An 18,948-nucleotide genomic window follows, 5' to 3' on the forward strand; every position below is an offset into this window, starting at 1 on the left:
TTTCTGCACTGTATTAAGAAACCTAATTTATTCTCTGCAAAAGGAAAGGGTTCACAGGTGGAAACACAATATCAACAGAAAAGTATTCTGTGTAAGATATTTATCTGGCAGCCTGGGAGATGAAAATGGGGTAATCCATCATGGACAATCAATACATTGGTATCCATTCAGGATTAACAACAGAGGATATCTTGAGATATCTGTAATTAATGGATTATCATGCTTTTAGAGTGTAAAAGAACTCAGTCATTGAAAATTGAGTTATATTTATTTAAAAAATTAAAAATATTTCTCTTGATGCTATGCAGATTTCAGTCAACTGGAATAGCTTAGATTTCCAATCTTTTAAAAGTACATAAATGATCCATCCAAGGTGGCCCTATTTGTTATGTCTTTCATTGTTTGAATAGCATTCTTTCTTCTGGAGAGTAGAAGTATTATTGGGTAGTAGAATGGAAAAAAACTAAAAAGCTGAGAGAACAACAGAGCAAAAGCAAACTTGAATCCCTTTGATAGCTTCAGGTGAAGAAGATGATGAATACACCTTCGCTGATGTTGCAGAAAGCTAGAAACAGAAATAGCTGAGTAACTTGGTGTCTAGGAGAGGAAGTAAAGATCATAGGAGTTTTCTTCCACTCAGAACCTGGGAGTTTTAAGGCACTAGAACAAGAATTCCAAAATTAATGATTGGCACCACTGCATATATTTATCATCTCCAACAGGAAAGAGATGGATGACAGATCCACTAGGACGCTATGGCATACAGGCTGTGTGGTGTTACTTTTTGTAAGGGTTTCAGTTACCTTCTTAAAACATCCTTTTAGCCCCAACAAATGCATAAATATTTTCATGGTTGTTCTCATTATGGAGTATGAATTTATACACGCATAGTAGTGCCTTGTTCACCTGAGGGAGAAAGAATAATACAAACAAATGAATAATTAGTTCACAAACACAGTGCTAGCAGCAGCTTTTGTAACCAATGTATGTTTCCAATTTTATTTTTATGTCCTCATGTTTGCTAGAATTTCAAAATGTACAAATATCAAATTGAGTGTAGAATTATTTTTGACAAACAACTAAAATGTCAATATATATTATCAATAGTATCATATCATTTAAAGCCAAAATGGCTTGAGTGTTCACCTACGTCTCTGGGAGACCAGGTTTCAAATCCCCACTCAGACATGGAAACCCACTCTGCAACCTTGGGCAAGTCAGATTCTCTCAACCTCTCAGGAAGGTAATGACAAATCTCCGAATAAATCTTGCCAAGAAAACCCTATGATAGGGTTGCCACAAGGTGGAGGTGATTTGAAGACACATGACAGCAAAACATGTATCATTTGCTTTAAAACATGTTATAATAGTTTTGAAAACAATAAGGCTGGAACCCTATGCACTATTACACTATTTTATAAAATTGTTTGGTCGTCTTCCATATATAAGCTATATTGAATTTTACAAAATATGAAATATGATATTTTTCTCAATATAAGCTCATCTCAGACCATGCTGAGCACTCACCTGTCTTTTTCATTTCCTGTACTATATCACTATATACTTTTGAATAGAGGTCTTCCTGTGATTGCATTCCATCCAAATAAACTGTAAGCAAAAGAGTGAAAGATCCAATCACTTTCAATAGAGCCAGAAATTCTCAATATAAACTGTCTTCAGAGGAACATATACAAGAGGAACTAACCAAATGGATTTGTCTTGTAAATAACAGCTCTGCATTATGTGCTATTCACAATTGTCACTTAGAATTACAGCTAGCATAAACCAACATCCATTCATATAAGGCTGCAGGGAGGAAAAAGTCTATCTTTAGCTATTAACTTTCTTATTCCTCCATCTTATCTGTTTCAGACAAATATTGAAACATTCTGGCAAATCCATCCTTCATATAGAACTAAACAACTTATAGCAACACCCTATACTTGGATGACCTCCATGTATTTGAAAACAGTTGCCATACCTATGTCAGTTTCATTTTCTTCCATTTCTCTCTTGTGCTTCAGATACATGGGCCATACATGTCCATCAAAGTATCCTGGTGTGTCTGGTGGATTATAAACTCTGTTGCTACATAAAAATATAGATAGAAGCTTCACTTGTACACCTTGCATATTCACAACCTTTGTATGAGATACTGAAAGTCTTGGGCAGGAAGATCTAATATTTGTAAGTACTACAGAAAAGTACCCCAGAGTGGTAATTACTAAATGTTATCTTCATGTTTTTGTTCTAGCAGTTTAGGTAGGATTAGGTAGCACAGGTTACTTTAATTCAGCTTTGAATTTTGCAACTGGCTTATTCAGGTGTGCCTTCTATAGACATTTAGCAACTTATTACCCTGTAGTTTCTGTACTGTATACCTAGTTAGCCAACTCTGTAACAGCTTTCTGGTTTATTAGATTACAACTCCCACAATCTAATTCAATGTGCCTTTGACAACAGGGACTAGCCTTGGGTCAATGGAAGTTGTAGAATCATAGAATCGTAGAATTGGAAGAGACCACAAGGGCCATCTAGTCCAACCCCCTGTCATGCAGGAAATCTCAATCAAAGCATCCCCAACAGATGGCCATCCAGCCTCTGCTTGAAGACCTCCAAGGAAGGAGACTCCACTTCATTCCGAGGAAGGAGTGTGTTCCACTGTGGAACAGCCCTTACTGTCAGGAAGTTCCTCCTAATGTTGAGGTGGAATCTCTTTTCCTGTAGTTTGCATCCATTGTTCCAGGTCCTGTTTTCTGGAGCAGCAGAAAACAAGCTTGCTCCCTCCTCAACATGACATCCCTTCAAATATTTAAAAAGGGCTATCATATCACCTCTTAACCTTCTTTTCTCCAGGCTAAACATCCCCAGCTCCCTAAATCATTCCTCATAGGACATGGTTTCCAGACCCTTCACCATTTTAGTGTAGTCCAACCTATCTAGACACTACCCAGTCTAAGACAGGAAACCTGGTCCATCCTATATCATAATTTCTTTCATATCTGTATGTGGTCAAGGGACATGACTCTGTGCGTGAGTATTAATGTCTGTCTATGTTTCACATTACTGTATATAATGTTATTGCAAAAAAAAGCTCTTAAACTGGATTTGTCATCGTGACTTAGAACATATCCATTTTAAGCAAGTCCTAGCAGAATGGGGTAAACAAAATGCAGCCTTCAAACTATTACTGGGCTGTAACTTACAGCATTCCTCACAACTGGTTAATGGGAGCTATAGTTCAAATCATTTGCGGTGGACACACTTTGCCCACTATTGCTACAGAACTTAATTTGAAGGACATGTGTTTAAGAATCAAAGTCTGAGGCTGTAGATGTAGTTGGGAATAATACTCAGTGAACTTGGTAAGATTTGGAATAACCACACATTAACTTAGGCCGTCTCAGCAAAGAGTCCAGCTCCAAATCATACCTTTCTAGCTTGTATAGAGCAGGATTTTAAAAGCTTTAAATTATAGTTGGTGAACCGCAGGGTTTGAGGGCCTAATCTAATCCTCCTGAGATTACAGTGCACCACTTTGGTATTCCCCAGATGTCCATATCTGTTTTCTCCATGAAATAAGTGGCAATTTGCTAACTTTTGTACAAATTTCTCCTTTTATTCTAAAAGGTTGGAATGCTTCTCGTTAGGCTTAGTTACCAACAATAAAGGCTTTAAGTTAAAATATGCTATTATTTTGTTCTCATGCTTTGCCCTTGGCACAGCCCATGACCAAAATGCTCCCCCAAACTTTCTGAAATGGATTGTGGCCTTGAGTTGAAAGATGTTTTCCACCTTTTCCAAAACGTTCCTCTTGTTAAGCCATAGCAGGCAGGTTGCAATCATAGTCAAAGGACCATTATATAGTAGGCACTCATTTTTAGGAGCACTATACCTTCTCCTCCTTTTGCATTCTTCATAAGGAATTGTTAGGAAATACTTTTTATCCCATATATCACTGAGAGGCCTGCAAGAATAAAGGGGTAAATGAGATGTGCTTGTTTGCTATGGAATATTTACTGTAACTTGCTAACATGGCTTACTTGTAGTTATATAGAAGGAAACCTTCAACAATTAAGATACGCATATCTTCAGCTCTTTTCTGATCATCATATGTCCTTTCCGGTGGTCGTGTCAACACAGAGTCTTCTGGGTTTGTCATCCAAGAGTGTATGTTCATCACCATTCTGTCCATGTGCAAGGCATCAAGAACTAGAAGACACATTTTGCCTTTAATGTTCAGATTGAGGTTCAAGGCCTGCATGATTTCCATTCATGAGACACTTCAGTTAATGCTTGGGTACATAAAGAGAAGAACGGGGAAAGGAGAAATTCCTTTAAAATGGAGCTACATTTGCCTCTCCATATTTGCAGGTTAAACATTCATGGATTTGATTATTCATAGATTACTATATTTCCTACCACCTTTGCTGCTGCTCTATGCCATTTTTAACAGAGGTGTCAATAACACCGATGTCACTGGAAGGAAATCAAACTGGTAGGGTATCTGGGTCTGGCTGCACACATATTTGCTTGCTCTCTCCTGCAGGCTAGGAGGCAAATGGGAGAGGGAGTGTGAGGAGAGAGAGAGCATTTTCTCTTGTTCACTTGCACGGACAGCAGAGGGGAATGGGCTAAGCTCCTTTGTCCTACCTCTTCCCATCCTTTTCCGAGAGTGAGTGAGCAAGGGAATGCATGCAGAGCCAGGCTCAACCATCCACTAATATAGATATTTTTGCATGTAAAATATGGTTTGGGGGCCTACAGGTATTTGTGGTTTTTCTACTTCCATGAGAGTCCTGTGCCTCTAACCCCTTCAAAGGCAGACTGTATTTTCATTATCTAAGATCTAGCACTGGTAGAGAAGCCAAGAGGGCATGGGAACTAAACTAGAATAACTAAGATGTGTTACAGAGCACCCAAATATGGCGCTCTGCCGGCACCGCTGGTTGCTGTGTCTGGGAACTGCAGCAGTCAAACCGCGCGGTTCCCAGACGCAGCAAAAAGAACCCCCAAAATGGCGCTTCTTTTTGCACCCCAGAAGTGGCGCTGCTAGTCACTAGTTGCATACTCGCGGCATGACTTCCGCTGCGCGACGTGCAGACACTATGCGTCCGTGACGTCAAGATGGTGGCGCCCGTTCTACATGGGCACTGCCATTTTGTATGTCCTCAAGACGTAGTAGGGTTAGGGGTGTGTGTAAAGCACGCCTTTTCCTAACCCTAGTACATCCTGAGGACGTATTTTATGCCCGTTTGTAACGGGCCTAAGACTTTAATTTTGATGTTATTCATTGAAGATTAAAATAAATAGCCAGGAAAGAGAGCTATGCTATATAAATGAGAAGTGCTTTCCAGTACAGATGAGCAGAGCATAATCAAATATTGTTTCATTTCTATTCTGCATTCATTTCCTCCAATTAGCATAAGATGTCTTTTGCTCCCTAATGTATTCTCACAACAATCAGGTGAAATAAGTCAAGCTGACAGTATCTGGCCCAATGTCACTTCTTGACTTTCAAAATTCTAGTAAGGTCTGGAACTTGGATCTTCTAAGCTTTAGTCCAACATTTTAACCAGTGGATCACACTGATATCTCATTATAGTTCTCAAATCTGTCAAATTTTCTGCAATGAGCAAATTGGAATGATAGATGATATTAATAATAGCAAGAAGTAGTGAACACAGGTGTCCTGGGTATGTTCAAGTTTGTATACCTAATTATATATATTTGGAATGAAATGTCCTTGCTTCTTCAAGCACAACAGATTTACTTGCAAAATACATATCTATAACCATTTCAGCTTACTCATAGGATTTGTGGTTATATTTAGTTCTGCAAGAGCTGTAGAACAAGTTCATTAACTTTTTATGTATTAGATGTCACATTTGGTTTAAGTTCCTTGTTTCTGGAGGGGAAAGTCATTTATTGGGAAACTTGGATATATATTTATATTACAAGTTACATTTGCTATACTCCAAAGAGTGTATTTTGGTTTCACTCCTTAACAAGATAATAAGGAATTTCCCTACTGATCAAATCGGGAAGATGCCCACTCAATTTCATCTTAACCCAGCTCTATTGGCCTTTAGAGATGCTTAAAACTGGCAATCCTCTGTGCCACTATGTAACAAAAAGCAGGGTGGACTCAAGAGAAATAGCTAAACACATCTACTCATAAAACTAATTTTTTTTAAAAAAAAGTCCAGCCTCTCAATTTAAGACCTGCTTTTTCAAATTGCTGGTCATAAGGTGAAGATAAACTTTGTGTCATTCATATATTATAGCTTTGTGAGATCTCAGAAGGATGTTCAGGATTCTGGCAAAAAAACTTTTACCATTCACAATTTACCTTGCTGGCAAAAATAACAATCTCTTGGGTGCGTTACATTGGGGCAGTCTGTAGGCACGCCTTTCCCTGCTGTATCGGGACCTCAGCTGCCACAACGGTAGCTTCCGAGGCCCCGATCCGCCGCTTTTCAGGCCGCGGGGAAACAGCAAAAGGCCACCTCCCCGCAGCCTGGAAAGGGGTATCCTTGAGGCTTCAAGCCCCAAGGACACCCGGCGGCGACAGGGAGGAGGAGAAAGGGGCTGCTTGGCCCCTTTCTCCTCTGCGTCGCTGGGCGCAGCCATCTAAAGGCTGCGTCCAGTGACACAAACGGCAAAAGGAGCTCCTTCTGCGGCCGGGGAAAGGGTGCACTATGCGCCCTAGCGTGGAGTGACGAAGTCATGTCCGCGCCGCCCCGTATAGAGGCAGCGTGCTCATGACGCCATAATGGCGGCGCCGTCTACATAGAGTGCCACCATTTTGTATGGACTCAGTCCATGTTAGGGTTAGGGGTGTCCGGAAGGGACACCCCTTCCTAACCTTAGTACGGACCGAGTCCGTACTTTAAGGCCCGTCTGTAATGGGCCTTTCTTATGTCCTTCAGCACCAACTGGTTCTCTGCAAGGTATAGTTATTGCCAAACAGCTAATACTACAAGCTTTACAACTATTAGAATCCAAACCCTGGGAAACAGGGGAAACTCTGCTCCTATAGCATTCTAGATGGGGGCTTATGTTGAGCAAGGGAAGCTTTCTTCAAGAACTAAACAAGCAAATTTATCCCCAGTGATCAGAGGTAAAAGCAATATTAAAGCAATTAAACTGTATATGCCCTGTTTCTAAAATGGCAAAGTACAGGGTGTTCAGTTTTTAAAGGCAGAGTCTTGAGATGTCCTTTATATGCCCGAAAGGAGTCACACTATGACAAGCACAGAATTGAGCTATGCTGGGAAAGAGGATACAAATAAAATAGTCTAGGAGCAGGGAAACCCATTCTTACATAACTGGAAATAAATTAAATACCTTGGCTACTGATTTGCATGCCAGAAAGCTGTTGTATTTTCAGCACAGCAGCCTTTACTAGGATTACTTCTCAATGTTATATAGACTTCCATATTTGCAAGAAGCTACGGTCATCTGAATGTTATATTTGCTATTAACATCTTCTTTTCAAAACTGCAACATTCCGTTTCAGTAACTGTACTCATAAATTTACGATTTCATCTACTAACCATCATACTGCAGAAAACCATTGTCATCTACAGCCACTTCAGACTCAGGCTGTAAAAAAAATGGAAAAGAATAACATTTCAGAGGTAACTTGGAGGTGCAAAAAGATAAATATCAGTCAAACTATTTAAGAGCTGTGTGGTAGTATTTACTAGAAAGACAGGCAGCACTGACAGTGGGCATCACATACCAAAGGCAGTCATCATGATATTAGCACTGACAAACATTCAGTGTTTTAAGCATGTATCCATTTTAATGCAACAAGAAATGTACAACTGTGTTACTCAAAGTGGAGGTCAACAAACTGATGCTGGTCCACAGCAAATTTCCAGGAAAGAAATAAACAGTTAGGCAATGGGCATAAATATGTTGCTGGTCCCTGGCATATGGGAAGAGAGTGATCCCACAGGTCTCCTACATCATATATTTTGAAAAGCACCAGTTCACATGACTCACAAGAACACTTCCTAATAGCTGTACACTAATTAGCCTAAAGTCCTCTGCATCATGAAAATGTATATTACCTTATTTAAAAATAGTATTCATCAAGGATACTTTTGCCATGAAATTGGTGATAATGAGGATGAAAAAGATCAAGGATTTGATAAGTTGGCCAATAGTACAAGAAGCCTAGTGGAGAATACAGAAGAGACATTCCCTAACTCCCTTTTGCTGGAAAAAAAAGGCTCTCCTGACTAAGTCTTCAAACCAGGAGTGGGCAGAGTGGAGTCACTGGGCCTCTGACCCTTCAGGAAAAAAAGAGTGTAAATGAAGGCACCAGATCCCATCTGATCTTGGAAGATAAACTGGGTCAGCTCTGGTTAGCACTTGGATGGGAAACCACCAAAAATGGCAGGTACTGTCAGCTATAATTCAAAGGAAAGAACTAGCAAAACTATTTCTGAGTATTCCTTGCCTAAGAAAACCCTGTGAAAACCATGGGGCCACCATAACTCAACAGGCAGCCTAAAGGCACATACACACATACAAAAATGGTCAATGGTGCTCTCTCATCTCCATGGGGAATGCCTGTTTTAGGCCACAAATAACTTCAGAAAATACTGGAGGTGAGCTAAAGGTCACTTTCTGTTTTTCTGAAAGCTGGAATCTAAAATAGGTCTGTAGGAAGACTGAAATCTTTGCTGTTAGGGTGCATTTTGTTGTGCTGAGCCTGTACAAGGTTTGGCACAACCCGATGAACTCTGGGGGAAAGTAAAAAAGGTCCCCAGCCATTTTGTAATTGCCCTCCCCTACATTACATCTACTCAGACATCCAATCTCCACATTATTAGAATCAATGCAGATGGTGGGGACAGAGCTGTAGTTCATGGTCGCATCCCCACTGACATGTCTGAGAAATCTAGAGCTTGGAAGTGTTCTCTACATGCATAAACTACATGCCTCAGTTTGGAATCCTGACCATGGAAAGTTCTGTGCTTCAGGTCTTAAGGCTTGGCAGAGTCAGGCAACGGGGAATTCAATTGTGATGGTAGAGTAAATGATTTTCTTCCCTTCATGCAATTGTGGATTGGCTTGAATATCTAACAGGATTCTGCTTACCAAGTGAACTAAAAGTGGAGTGCAGTTTATGAACTAGTCTCTTGAATTTATTACCTTAAAAAAGTCATCCTGAGAGATGATAGTGCAGTTTGGAAGATGTTCCTTAAGCTTTCTTGCCAGAGTTGTTTTCCCTCCATTTGTTACACTGTATTGTATATGTGAAGAAAGAAAGCTAGCATAGCAAATTATTCAATACATAATAGCAACTGCACAGTTCCAGTAGTCCAGATTAGTAACTTTGTTATTTGTTCATTTAAACATTTTTATCCTATTCTTTTGTACAAAAGGGCACTATCCACATTCTACTCCGACAGGCACACTTTGTTCAGACTTTTTAATTCTTTAAAAACAGCACATACTGTAAAATCCAAGCACATAGGAACATACATTCTTTCTCACACACCTTTTAGTATCTTCTGTATGACAAATATAGAATGGTTATTCCTAGTTTCTCCCTTTTGCAGGGGGTTGTGTGTTCCCTGTAACACAGGATTTATCAAACTGGCAAAAAAGACTGGAGCATAGCTGTATGTTCCCATCAATATTGTGCAATAATGCAAAGATTATCACACTGCGTCGTGCAACGTCATGATTATCTCACAATTATCCCATAAATAAAGAGGCATTCTAGTGCTGCTTTTTATTCATGGGATTTTCCCGTGAATAAAAAGTCCTCAGTCTTTTGCCACATGGCATGCTGTCTGGACTTGATGAGAGATGTGATCTCTGATACATCTGGAGGACATTATGACAGGTAGGCCAACATGGAGCAGCAAATATGCATGGGTGAAATCACTTTTATTTAAACATAAAAAAAGCTGGCATAAATGCTGCACCAGTACCAGATAGCCTTGTGGCTTTGGATGATATGTTTCTTGGCTGTTCCTAGGAAGGTTTAGGCTGTCAAGATTCGTTCACTGGGCTACTGCAATGCAGAAAATATACGGGTACTCTGTGCCTAGTTTGGAGGCTGCAACTAGTACATTATACAACTTCTAGGCTGCTCGGTAGATTGCCATATTGCTTGTATAAGTCCTTGCACTGAAAGCCCCACACTGGCTGCCACCAAATCAAATTCAAAGGCAACTCTTTGTTTCTAAAGCCCTAAAATGTTCAGGACAAGGTTATCTGAGAGACCACTTTCTTCTACATATATCAGCCCAGCTCTTATGCATTGGAGTGGTGGGGGAGAAGCTATTTACGATACCACAGCCAAATGAAATTCATTTGGCTACAGTGCAGAGGAGGGCCTTTTCTGCTGTGACATCCACTATGTGGCAATCTCTCCAATGTCACAACTTAGGTCTCCAGCTAAGGATGTCTCCAATCGTGCAAGCTGAAGACTTACTTTGTTTTTTTTAGACATTTTCTTGATCACTAAGACTTGCCAGTTACCATGAGTGATTTTAATGAAATATGTTATTGCTTTATTGATGTCTTGCTATTCTAAAAAGAAATGGCACCAGAAAAATTGTTTGGAATTAGGAATAAATTGACCCATTATCCTATACTGCCTTGCACAGTGGACACTGTTAGGCCTCTCATGCAGATTAGCTGGTAACAGGCAAGCACAGCTCTAGTCTGATATAAACAAATCTGCAGCTGTCTAGTAGTCCTGTTTACTTCATCCCTGTGATAAGGATGTCTTCCCCTTCCTTGAAAAGTAATTTATTTCCCAATCTGCATTAAGATCATAGGGAGATATTTTAGCAAGATCCTTTGTTCTTGCTCTGGGGGAAGGAGATTTCACCCTCCACCAACTAACTTGTTGGGTCTGCAGAGCAGCATCTTAGTGCATCTTGAGAAACATTAGTGTACAACCACAACTGTGAGGGTTTGAGTGCCCATCAATTCAGGTGCATCCAAGCTTTCCTCTGGATTTATTTATATCCCATATCCATATGCCAACCATAAATAATCAATTACCTGTGTGTATTGTGCTCTCATGTGCATTATTTAGTTTCACATTTGTAATTTAGAATCTGAATAAGGCCCACATGGATCAGACCCCAGATTTGTTACACTATTTTATGGTCTTACTTGATTTTCTTCTATTTATGGGCTTCAATATGCAATATTGTAAACTACCTTGGAATCTTTGGAATGAAAATCTTTACAGAATCATCTAAATAAATTAAAGGGACAGGGATGAGATATGAGCTGTCCCACTGAAATAATGCTAAACAAGGTCTCCCCTGCCCATCCTCCTGACCATTGAAAATGTGGCCAGACTATAGCAGGCTGCAAAATCAAAGTGAAAATGAAGATGAAAGAAATAGTTAATCCATATCCTACATTCAATTATTGACAAATCTGAACATCTAAAATGAAGAAGAAATGTGTTCGCACTCACCCTCCAAGTCCAATGATCAAAATTTTCATGATTCTTTTATATCCTAAAAATTAAATTGATTTTCTATTATATAATCAATTATACGATATAGGAACAATTAACATGTTTTCCACAAGCTATTTCTGTTTAGCTTGTGGAATCTTGTTAGATTACATTTGAGATATGATTCTAAATAGTTTCATAGAGTGTAGGAGCTGACCATTTTGAATATGAAGGGGATATCCTTCAAACTGGATATGAGTTTTACATGGTGCATTATAAAACATTGTTCAACAACATGGGAACATCAAAAGGTGATGTGCTCTCCCATGAACACTGCTAAAAACTGAAAATCGTGCAATACGCTCATCAACTACACATATAACGTGCCGACCACATGTATCAGTATAGCAACTGAAATACAATATATACTGAGTCGCTGGGATGTGTGAACTGGCATGGTGATTACTAATATGAATAAAATATGGTGATACAATATTATAATAATTGGGTTAAAGCCAGTGATCGACTAACCTAGAATACACCACTGAAATGAGTGAATGGAACCTGTTTTAGATAGGACAACAAAGGATTTAGCCCATTCAGTGGAAAGCCAAAAGAAATGCTTAACCTACAAAGCAACAGGATGAATATGAAATAAGAAAACAATTGTTGTATCATCATTTTTATTAACGTCATCAGTCCAGTCACTCAAATCACATTCTTTTCCCACCATAAGCAAACAAATATCAAGTCTATCCCCTATTAAGGGAACTAGGTTGGTCAAGATCTAGTAGCAGATCTCTGTTCAGTTTTGCAGTAGTTCAGGAAAAGCTTTTGATTTCCAGCTAGTTAACAATGTTGTCCTTATGCCTTCAAGTCATTTTTGATTCATGGTGACCCTAAGGTGACCTATCATGGGTTTTTCTTGGCAATATTTGTTTAGAGGAAGTTTGCCAGTGCCTTCTTCTGAGGCTGAGAGTCTGTGACTTATCTAAGGTCACCCAGTGGGTTTTTATGCTCAAGCAGGGAATCAAACCATGGCCTCCAGAGTCCTAGTCCAACGTTCAACCATTACGCCATGCTGGCTCACAACTTAACAATAGCAGCATCAAAATGACTTTCCATCTAAACTAGACTGATGAAATAAAGACAACTTGGGATAACCAGGAATTGATTTTTGTGTGGAAAGATGCTGCTGTCATGGTACCAAAAACAAAATGTTAGACTTAGCATATGTTCAAAAGCATCCCCTTCTTTCATTCTAAATTGTATCTTTCATACTTGGTGGAACTTGTTAGAGTATGAAAATAAAGCAGGCCTCTAAATCCTGACTCTATGTTCCTACTCCTGCTCTACAGCGTTCTCTTTCAGAAATGTTTGGCAGGGTAAGCGATGCATGTTTGCAAGTTTCCTAGCTGCCTGTGTATTTTGTAAAAGCTTTCCTTTTCTTTCTTACTGCGATGCTGAATCTTAAAACAGTACAAAGCTTTCATTCACATGTGGATCTCCACCAGAAATCCAAACAGACAAAGTCTTTAACTTTGTAGATTGCCCAAGGTACAAAATGGAAGCATTTTATGTATAATGTTTCAGACAGACATGATACATAAAATAGGGTGTGCAAGCACACACAAATAGTTACTGAAATATTATAGATACAGAGTATACGGGAAGGATGAGATACCCAGCATATGTATTTGTGACATGATACATTTTGTTATAATCAATGTTTCAAGGCCCATGTCTGAGAAAGTGCTGATAGGATACAGATTCAAAACTATTAGTACAAATAATAAAACAAAAAAGTGAATGTAACAACTCTCATGCATTTGGAAAGAGTTGCTGATAAGTTATTCATCAACTAAAGGACAGAGCTTCTGAACTCTCTGGCATGTAAATTATGATGAAATTTAGAAGCTCTAGTCAACAGGGCAGAAGACCAACACAAATATCAAAGATGAGGAACATTATATAGAGAAAAGGCTGCCCTGGGTTGTATTCTGATTCTCCTTTACCCATGAAATGACTCTCAATGATCACCAAAAATCTCTGCAAAAATAAAATTGTGGCTTATGGCTTTCCTGGGTTTATGACAAAATTGTGTTCATACTCAATATATGAAAAAACTTTGCTAGAAAACAGTGCTATTACAATTACAGCTTTCTTGCATAGGGCCCTGTGGAATATTCAACACCATGGGAATTTAAATGAGTGTTGCAGCACAATTCTAAGCACACTTAGTTAAAAGCAAGCCCCATTAAGTTCATTGTGATTGGTTTCCTATTAAGCAACTGAGCCAGTGTGGTTAAGTGGCTTGAGCACTGAACTATGACTCTGGAAACCAGTGTTTGAATGTCTGTTTCGCCACAGAAACCTACTGGGTGACCTTGGGCAGGTCACATTCTCTCAGCTTCTGAGGAAGACAAGGGCAACTCCCACTCTGAACAAATCTTGCCAAGAAAACCTTGTGATAGGTTTTCCTTAGGGTCACCATGAATCGAAAATGGCTTAGGGACACAACAACAAGAAGCATGCTGACAGTGGTAGATCTGGACAGCTTTCACACAGTTAGAAAAGTGAAAATGTCTATTTTCAATGCATTATACACACTAGTGTAATCTTCCATGCAGGTTATGGATGCAGGATATGCAAATGCTAAATTGAGTATCACTTTATCAATACAATACCAAGGAACCCAGAAACTGGGAAGAGGAACCTATAAATAGAAGCCCGGATCTCCAACACATGTTCCCATGGGTTTATCCACAAAAGGCCTGAAAGGAAAAATGGAGCCTTTGGAAATCTAAACAGCACTCTTCAAAATAACTAACTAACCAAATCCCTTAATACAGAGTGAACAGCGTGATTCCGCATTTGCAAGAGGGCTTGTTGTTATACCTGCTTTGAGTAGATGCGGTCTTCTTCACATACAGTGGAGGACAGAAAGAAGAGTGTCCTGTGATCAAACGTATTTACAGCACAGACTTTGGCAGAGGATGTACACAGAGAGATCTTGCAGCACCTTTGAACCTGACTGAAAGAAAGAAATTGGCAGCATGAGCTTTCCTAAACTTCGGTCTACTTCCTCAGATGCATTTGGTGGAGCGGAAGCCAGGGACAGACATATCTGGTGCAGTATGTCCTACTTTAAAGCATATGCTGAATATACAAGTAGCTGCATCCACACTGGAGAAATAACCCGGTTTGGCATGGCTTTAACTCTTTGTCTGGCTCAAGGCTATGGAATTCTGGGAGTTGGAGTTTGTTGTGGGGCCCACAACGAACTCCAACTCCAAGAATTACATAACCTTGACCCAGACAAAGAGTTAAAGCTGTGCCAAACTGGGTTATGTCTCCAGTGTGGATGCAGCCAGTATTTGTTAGCCTTTGAGGTGTCAACATGGCTACCCAAGAATAGGTCTGTCATTAATAACCCACAAGATAATTCAGTTTCCCTCCCCAGCAGCAGCGTCAGGGGCTCTTATGCAACCAGGCACGAAAGAAACCCCAGGAACCTTACCCTCCTCCTCTGGGCACTGAATGCGAAACACCACCAACTCTCTGCTCAGCCCCAACTTCGTGCCACAAACAAACCACGCCCCTTTCTCTCTAGAACCTCCAGGGAAAGGGGCGGGGCATGGGCCAGTTCTACGCAAATATGTCCCTTACGGCCCCTTCTGATTGGTCAAGACTGGCAGCCCGAGCACCTTGGGCAGAACGGCAGGACGCTGTGATTGGCTCACTGGTCCTGAGCAGCTTCTGTCCACCATCGACCCTTCTTTCCCAGTGCCTGAGGTGGCCACTAGAGGGCGCAGAGCCCCAGCTCTGCTTCGGTGCTGCGGCTGCGATGCCAACTTCCCTCCTCCTTCACCTCCTTTTTCAATGCCGGCTGCGTCCTCCAGAGGGCGCCGCGCCACAGAGCTGATGCGATGCCACTTCGCTCCTCCTCCTCCTCCTCTTTCCCAATGCCTGTTGTGTCCTTCAGAGGCCGCTAGAGGGCGCGGCGCCAGAGAGCTAATGGGGCGGTAGGGCTGCGCGATCCACACTTCCTCCCCGCCGCTTTGGCTGTGCCTTCCACCTGGAGGGAGAGAGAGAGAGGGAGGTGGGCGGCCTCCAGGGGCCCTTCTTCGGAAAGCCAGAGCCTTCCTTCCAGGGCCAGCTGCAGCCATGTCCAAGCCGCCCCCGAAGCCGGCCAAACCAGGTAAGGGAGGCGCCCTTTCCCTCATTGCTCCTCTGACAGAGAAGTGTCTCCTAGGGTTTTAACTGGGACTGTTTGAGATTTGTAAGCCGCCTTGAGCCCCTGTACTGGGAGAAAGGCGGAGTGTAAAGAAAGAGATCTTTCTTCCAAAGCTGCTGCTGCTGCTGCTGCTGCCCCCCACAAAGGCTGTTGTTATTATGATGATCTTTCTTTATGGGTTTCCCCCCACTTTTCCCTGGGGTCACATTCCTCTCCACGCCCAGCAGTGTCAACATACACTTTCCCCGCCCTGTGGCATCCTGGGATTTATAGTTTTACAAGGGCTGTTGAGCCTCCTTTGCCCCAAGAGTGGGCTGCTGTGTGAAGCAGAAGGCTTTCACGGCTGGAAGACATTGTGTGTGTGTGTGTGTGTGTGTAGGGTTGTTTTTAAGGCTCTGTGCCCATGTTCTGGAAGAGTTTCTTCCTGACCTTTGGCCAGCAGCCTCTGTGCCTGGCACCTCCAAAGGACCTTCATTGGGGCAGCAAACTACAGATCCCAAGATTCTGTAAGGATGGCACAGCAGAAGTTAAAGCGGTGTCGAACTGTATTATTTCTGCAGTGCAGATGCACCAATCTGTTATAATTTTTGCAAACGTGGCTGGGTTCTGTGGCCTCGGCGTCTCCTCCTCCTCCTCCCTTCCTTGCGATGCGACCTGAAAGAAGGAAGGCAGGCAGGAAGGAAGGAAGGAAGGACGACTGGCCCCACAGCAGGCAGAGTGCAGCGAGGCGGGCGTGGCTGCTGGGACTGCCCCAGTCCGGAGGGCTAGGAGGGGAAGGGACACAGGGGCAAGGCTCCCCTCTCACCCATTCTGCCTTTGGGGCTCTTTGGCCAAACGCTGCTGCTGCGGAGGAGGAAGAGCCTCTGAGGAGCCTCTGGTGCCTTCCCAGAGCTGCCCAAGGCCAAGGGGGGCCAAAGGAGGGAGACCCAAGGGGCCACACACAGCCAGCCACCCCATTCACCGCCTCCCATGCCACACCACACACAGTACTTGGCCATGGTCTCTTCTTCTTCATCATTCTCATCTTCTTCTTCCTCCTTTTTTTCTTCTTCCTCTTCTTTTCAACCTCTTCTTCATCTTCCTCTTCTTCATTATCCTCTTCCTCCTCCTCTTCTTCCTCTTCTTTTTTGGTGCTGATGACCAAACTGAGGCTTTCCTACTCTGGGCAGATCAGGAGAAGGAAGGAATCACTGGGAAACCCAATACAGTCAGCCCTTCTTATACACGGATTTTTTATACACAGATTCAAGCATCCATGGTTTGAAAGTCTTCCAAAAAAAGTATAAATTTCAAATATCAAACCTTGGCCTGTTACAGACAGGCTAAAATAAAGCTGCTTCGAGTCACTTTGGAGGTATGGTATTTCAATGATGCATGAGTCCTAAGAGTCCAAAAGCCGCACCAAAGTCACGCGCCAATTCTAAGGACTGGAGTGCAGCTTTGGTGTGGCTTTTGGACTCTTAGGATTCATGCATCATTGAAATACCATATCTCCAAAGTGACTCGAAGCAGCTTTATTTTGGCCTGTCTGTAACAGGCCCTTGATTTTCAATTTTTTATAAGGGACACCATTTTGCTATGTCATTATATTTAATGGGACTTGAGCATCCACGGATTTTGTTATCCACGGGGGATCTTGGAACCAAACCCCAGCAGATAACAAGGGTCCACTGCAATGCTAGGAAAGGTGGAGGGAGGGAGGAAGAGAGGAAGGCCACAGGCCAGATCAGTGGTTCCCAAACTCTGCCCTTCAGAGATTTTGGACTTCAACTCCCAGAATTTATTTATTTATTTATGTGTTTGTTTAATTTCTATCCCATCTTTCTCCCCAAAGGGACCCAAGGCAGCCCACAATAACAATTCTAAAAACATTGCCATAAAACAATTAAAACATCAGCTAAAGACAATATAAAATTACAAACATTAAAACCACATCCCATATAAAACCCATCCCTGAAGCCTCAGCCATATTGGCCAGTAGTCTGGGATTCTGGGAGCTGAAGTCCAAAATCCCTTAAAGAAGAGCACAGTTTGAGGACCACTGGGCTAGATGGATGGACTCTATTAAGAAGAACACTGGTGTGAGTTTACAGGAGCTAAGCAGAGCGGTGGAGGAAAGGGAATCTTGGAGATGTCCATCCACAGGGTTGTCATGAGTTAAGCTCGACTCAAGCGCAGTTAACGACAACAACAAAAATGTTGTAAGGGGATGCAGAGGCTTAGTGCTTAAGACAGCTATTCTGACAAACAGAAGATCAGAAGGTTGGCAGTTTGAGGCCCACGTGCTGCATGATGGGGTGAGCTCCCATCACTAGTCCCAGCTTCTGCCAACCTAGCAGTTCGAAAGCACGCAAATGCAAGTAGATAGGAACCACTTCTCAGTGGGAAGGTAACAGCATTTGGTGCAGTCATGCTGGCCACATGACACTGGCTCTTCGGCTTAATAATGGAGATGAGTATCGCCCCCTACAGTTAGTTACCACTAGGTCAAGGCACTACCTTTACCTAATGTTACTCATAAATCATTATTCTCATATAGCACGGAATGCAATGATGGCAAGTATGACATAAACGACTGCATTGTTGTTATGCATCAATTTTTTTACTTGCGGTGAACCTATCCTGGGATTTTCTCAGCCAGTTTCTTCAGAGGGTGACTTGTCCCCTGAGGCCGAGAGAGTGTGACTTGTCCCAGGACTCCCAGTAGTTTTTATTGTTGATGCTGTTATTTTTGTGCTCAAGCAAAGAATCAAACTCTGATCTCCAGAGTTCTAGTCCAGCGCTCAAACCACTGCATCACTCTGGCTCTCACCAACTAGCAAAATTAAAATTATACCTTTAAATCAGTGGTGCATCATTAAGAGGGGCGCAGGGAGTATGGACCACACCGAATGATGCCCTTGAAGAGGGATGACACCCAGTCATGCCCCCTTCCTGCTATGGGGTGAAAAGAGCCAAGCACACCCATCCCGGCTTCACCATGGTGGCAGAGGCCTCCTCACTCTGCCCCCCCAGTGGTTCCCCCCCACACACATCAGGTGACACTAGCCAGGTGACCAGATATCATAACCATAAAGGAGAATTCCCTGCCAAAGAGCTCCATACAAACCCCAGGATCCATAGTAATTGCATGGCATTTAAAAGTGCATCATAGTGCTGTAAATGTGCAATGTGAAAGGTGTACTACGGAACCTACTATTTTTACTACACAGTGAAATATGGATCTGAAGTAGAAACCCTTCCTTTTTCAAAGAGACCA

General features: G+C 41.9%; 2 protein-coding genes across 9 annotated transcripts in view; one reads left to right on the plus strand and one right to left on the minus strand.

Annotated features, from left to right (window-relative positions):
* Nucleotides 1-19: 19 nt before the first annotated feature.
* On the minus strand, nt 20-15,074 carry NMRK1 (nicotinamide riboside kinase 1). 8 transcript variants are annotated; one of them, XR_006102148.1, is made up of 11 exons: nt 14,973-15,074; nt 14,351-14,486; nt 11,471-11,513; nt 9,172-9,262; nt 7,560-7,608; nt 4,044-4,212; nt 3,896-3,967; nt 1,982-2,088; nt 1,528-1,608; nt 804-906; nt 20-565 (listed from the first exon to the last, which is right to left on the minus strand). XR_006102148.1 is itself a non-coding variant. In XM_042451772.1 (11 exons), the coding sequence occupies exons 4-11, from the start codon at nt 11,497-11,499 to the stop codon at nt 878-880; spliced, it is 627 nt and encodes a 208-aa protein (XP_042307706.1). In that variant the 5' UTR covers nt 11,500-11,513; nt 14,140-14,226; nt 14,351-14,486; nt 14,973-15,074; the 3' UTR covers nt 20-877. The 8 variants fall into 8 exon arrangements, 6 of the variants coding, with proteins under 6 accessions (XP_042307706.1, XP_042307705.1, XP_042307708.1 ...); XR_006102147.1 differs by having other exon boundaries at nt 20-660; XM_042451772.1 differs by adding an exon at nt 14,140-14,226 and having other exon boundaries at nt 20-906.
* A 360-nt stretch (nt 15,075-15,434) lies between these two features.
* The window catches only part of OSTF1 (osteoclast stimulating factor 1), a 39,091-nt gene continuing 35,577 nt past the window's right edge, over nt 15,435-18,948 (plus strand). Inside the window, exon 1 of the mRNA XM_042452463.1 lies at nt 15,435-15,653. Coding sequence (XP_042308397.1) covers nt 15,620-15,653 — 34 coding nt within the window. The 5' untranslated portion in view covers nt 15,435-15,619. The remainder of the gene's footprint in view (nt 15,654-18,948) is intronic.

The sequence above is a fragment of the Sceloporus undulatus genome, chromosome 2 (assembly GCF_019175285.1).
Source record: "Sceloporus undulatus isolate JIND9_A2432 ecotype Alabama chromosome 2, SceUnd_v1.1, whole genome shotgun sequence".
In the NCBI taxonomy this organism is placed as follows: Eukaryota; Metazoa; Chordata; class Lepidosauria; order Squamata; family Phrynosomatidae; genus Sceloporus; species Sceloporus undulatus.

What these genes read in the sequence shown, in the direction of transcription:
- NMRK1 (XM_042451771.1), bottom strand. Translation starts at nt 11,499, where the DNA reads ATGAAAATTTTGATCATTGGACTTGGAGG. An exon ending in CTCAGGATGACTTTTTTAAG is followed by an intron (nt 7,609 to 9,171) that starts GTAATAAATTCA and finishes TTTTTTTTACAG; the next exon opens with CCTGAGTCTGAAGTGGCTGT. An exon ending in GAATGCAAAAGGAGGAGAAG is followed by an intron (nt 2,089 to 3,895) that starts GTATAGTGCTCC and finishes ATTTTTATGTAG; the next exon opens with CAACAGAGTTTATAATCCAC.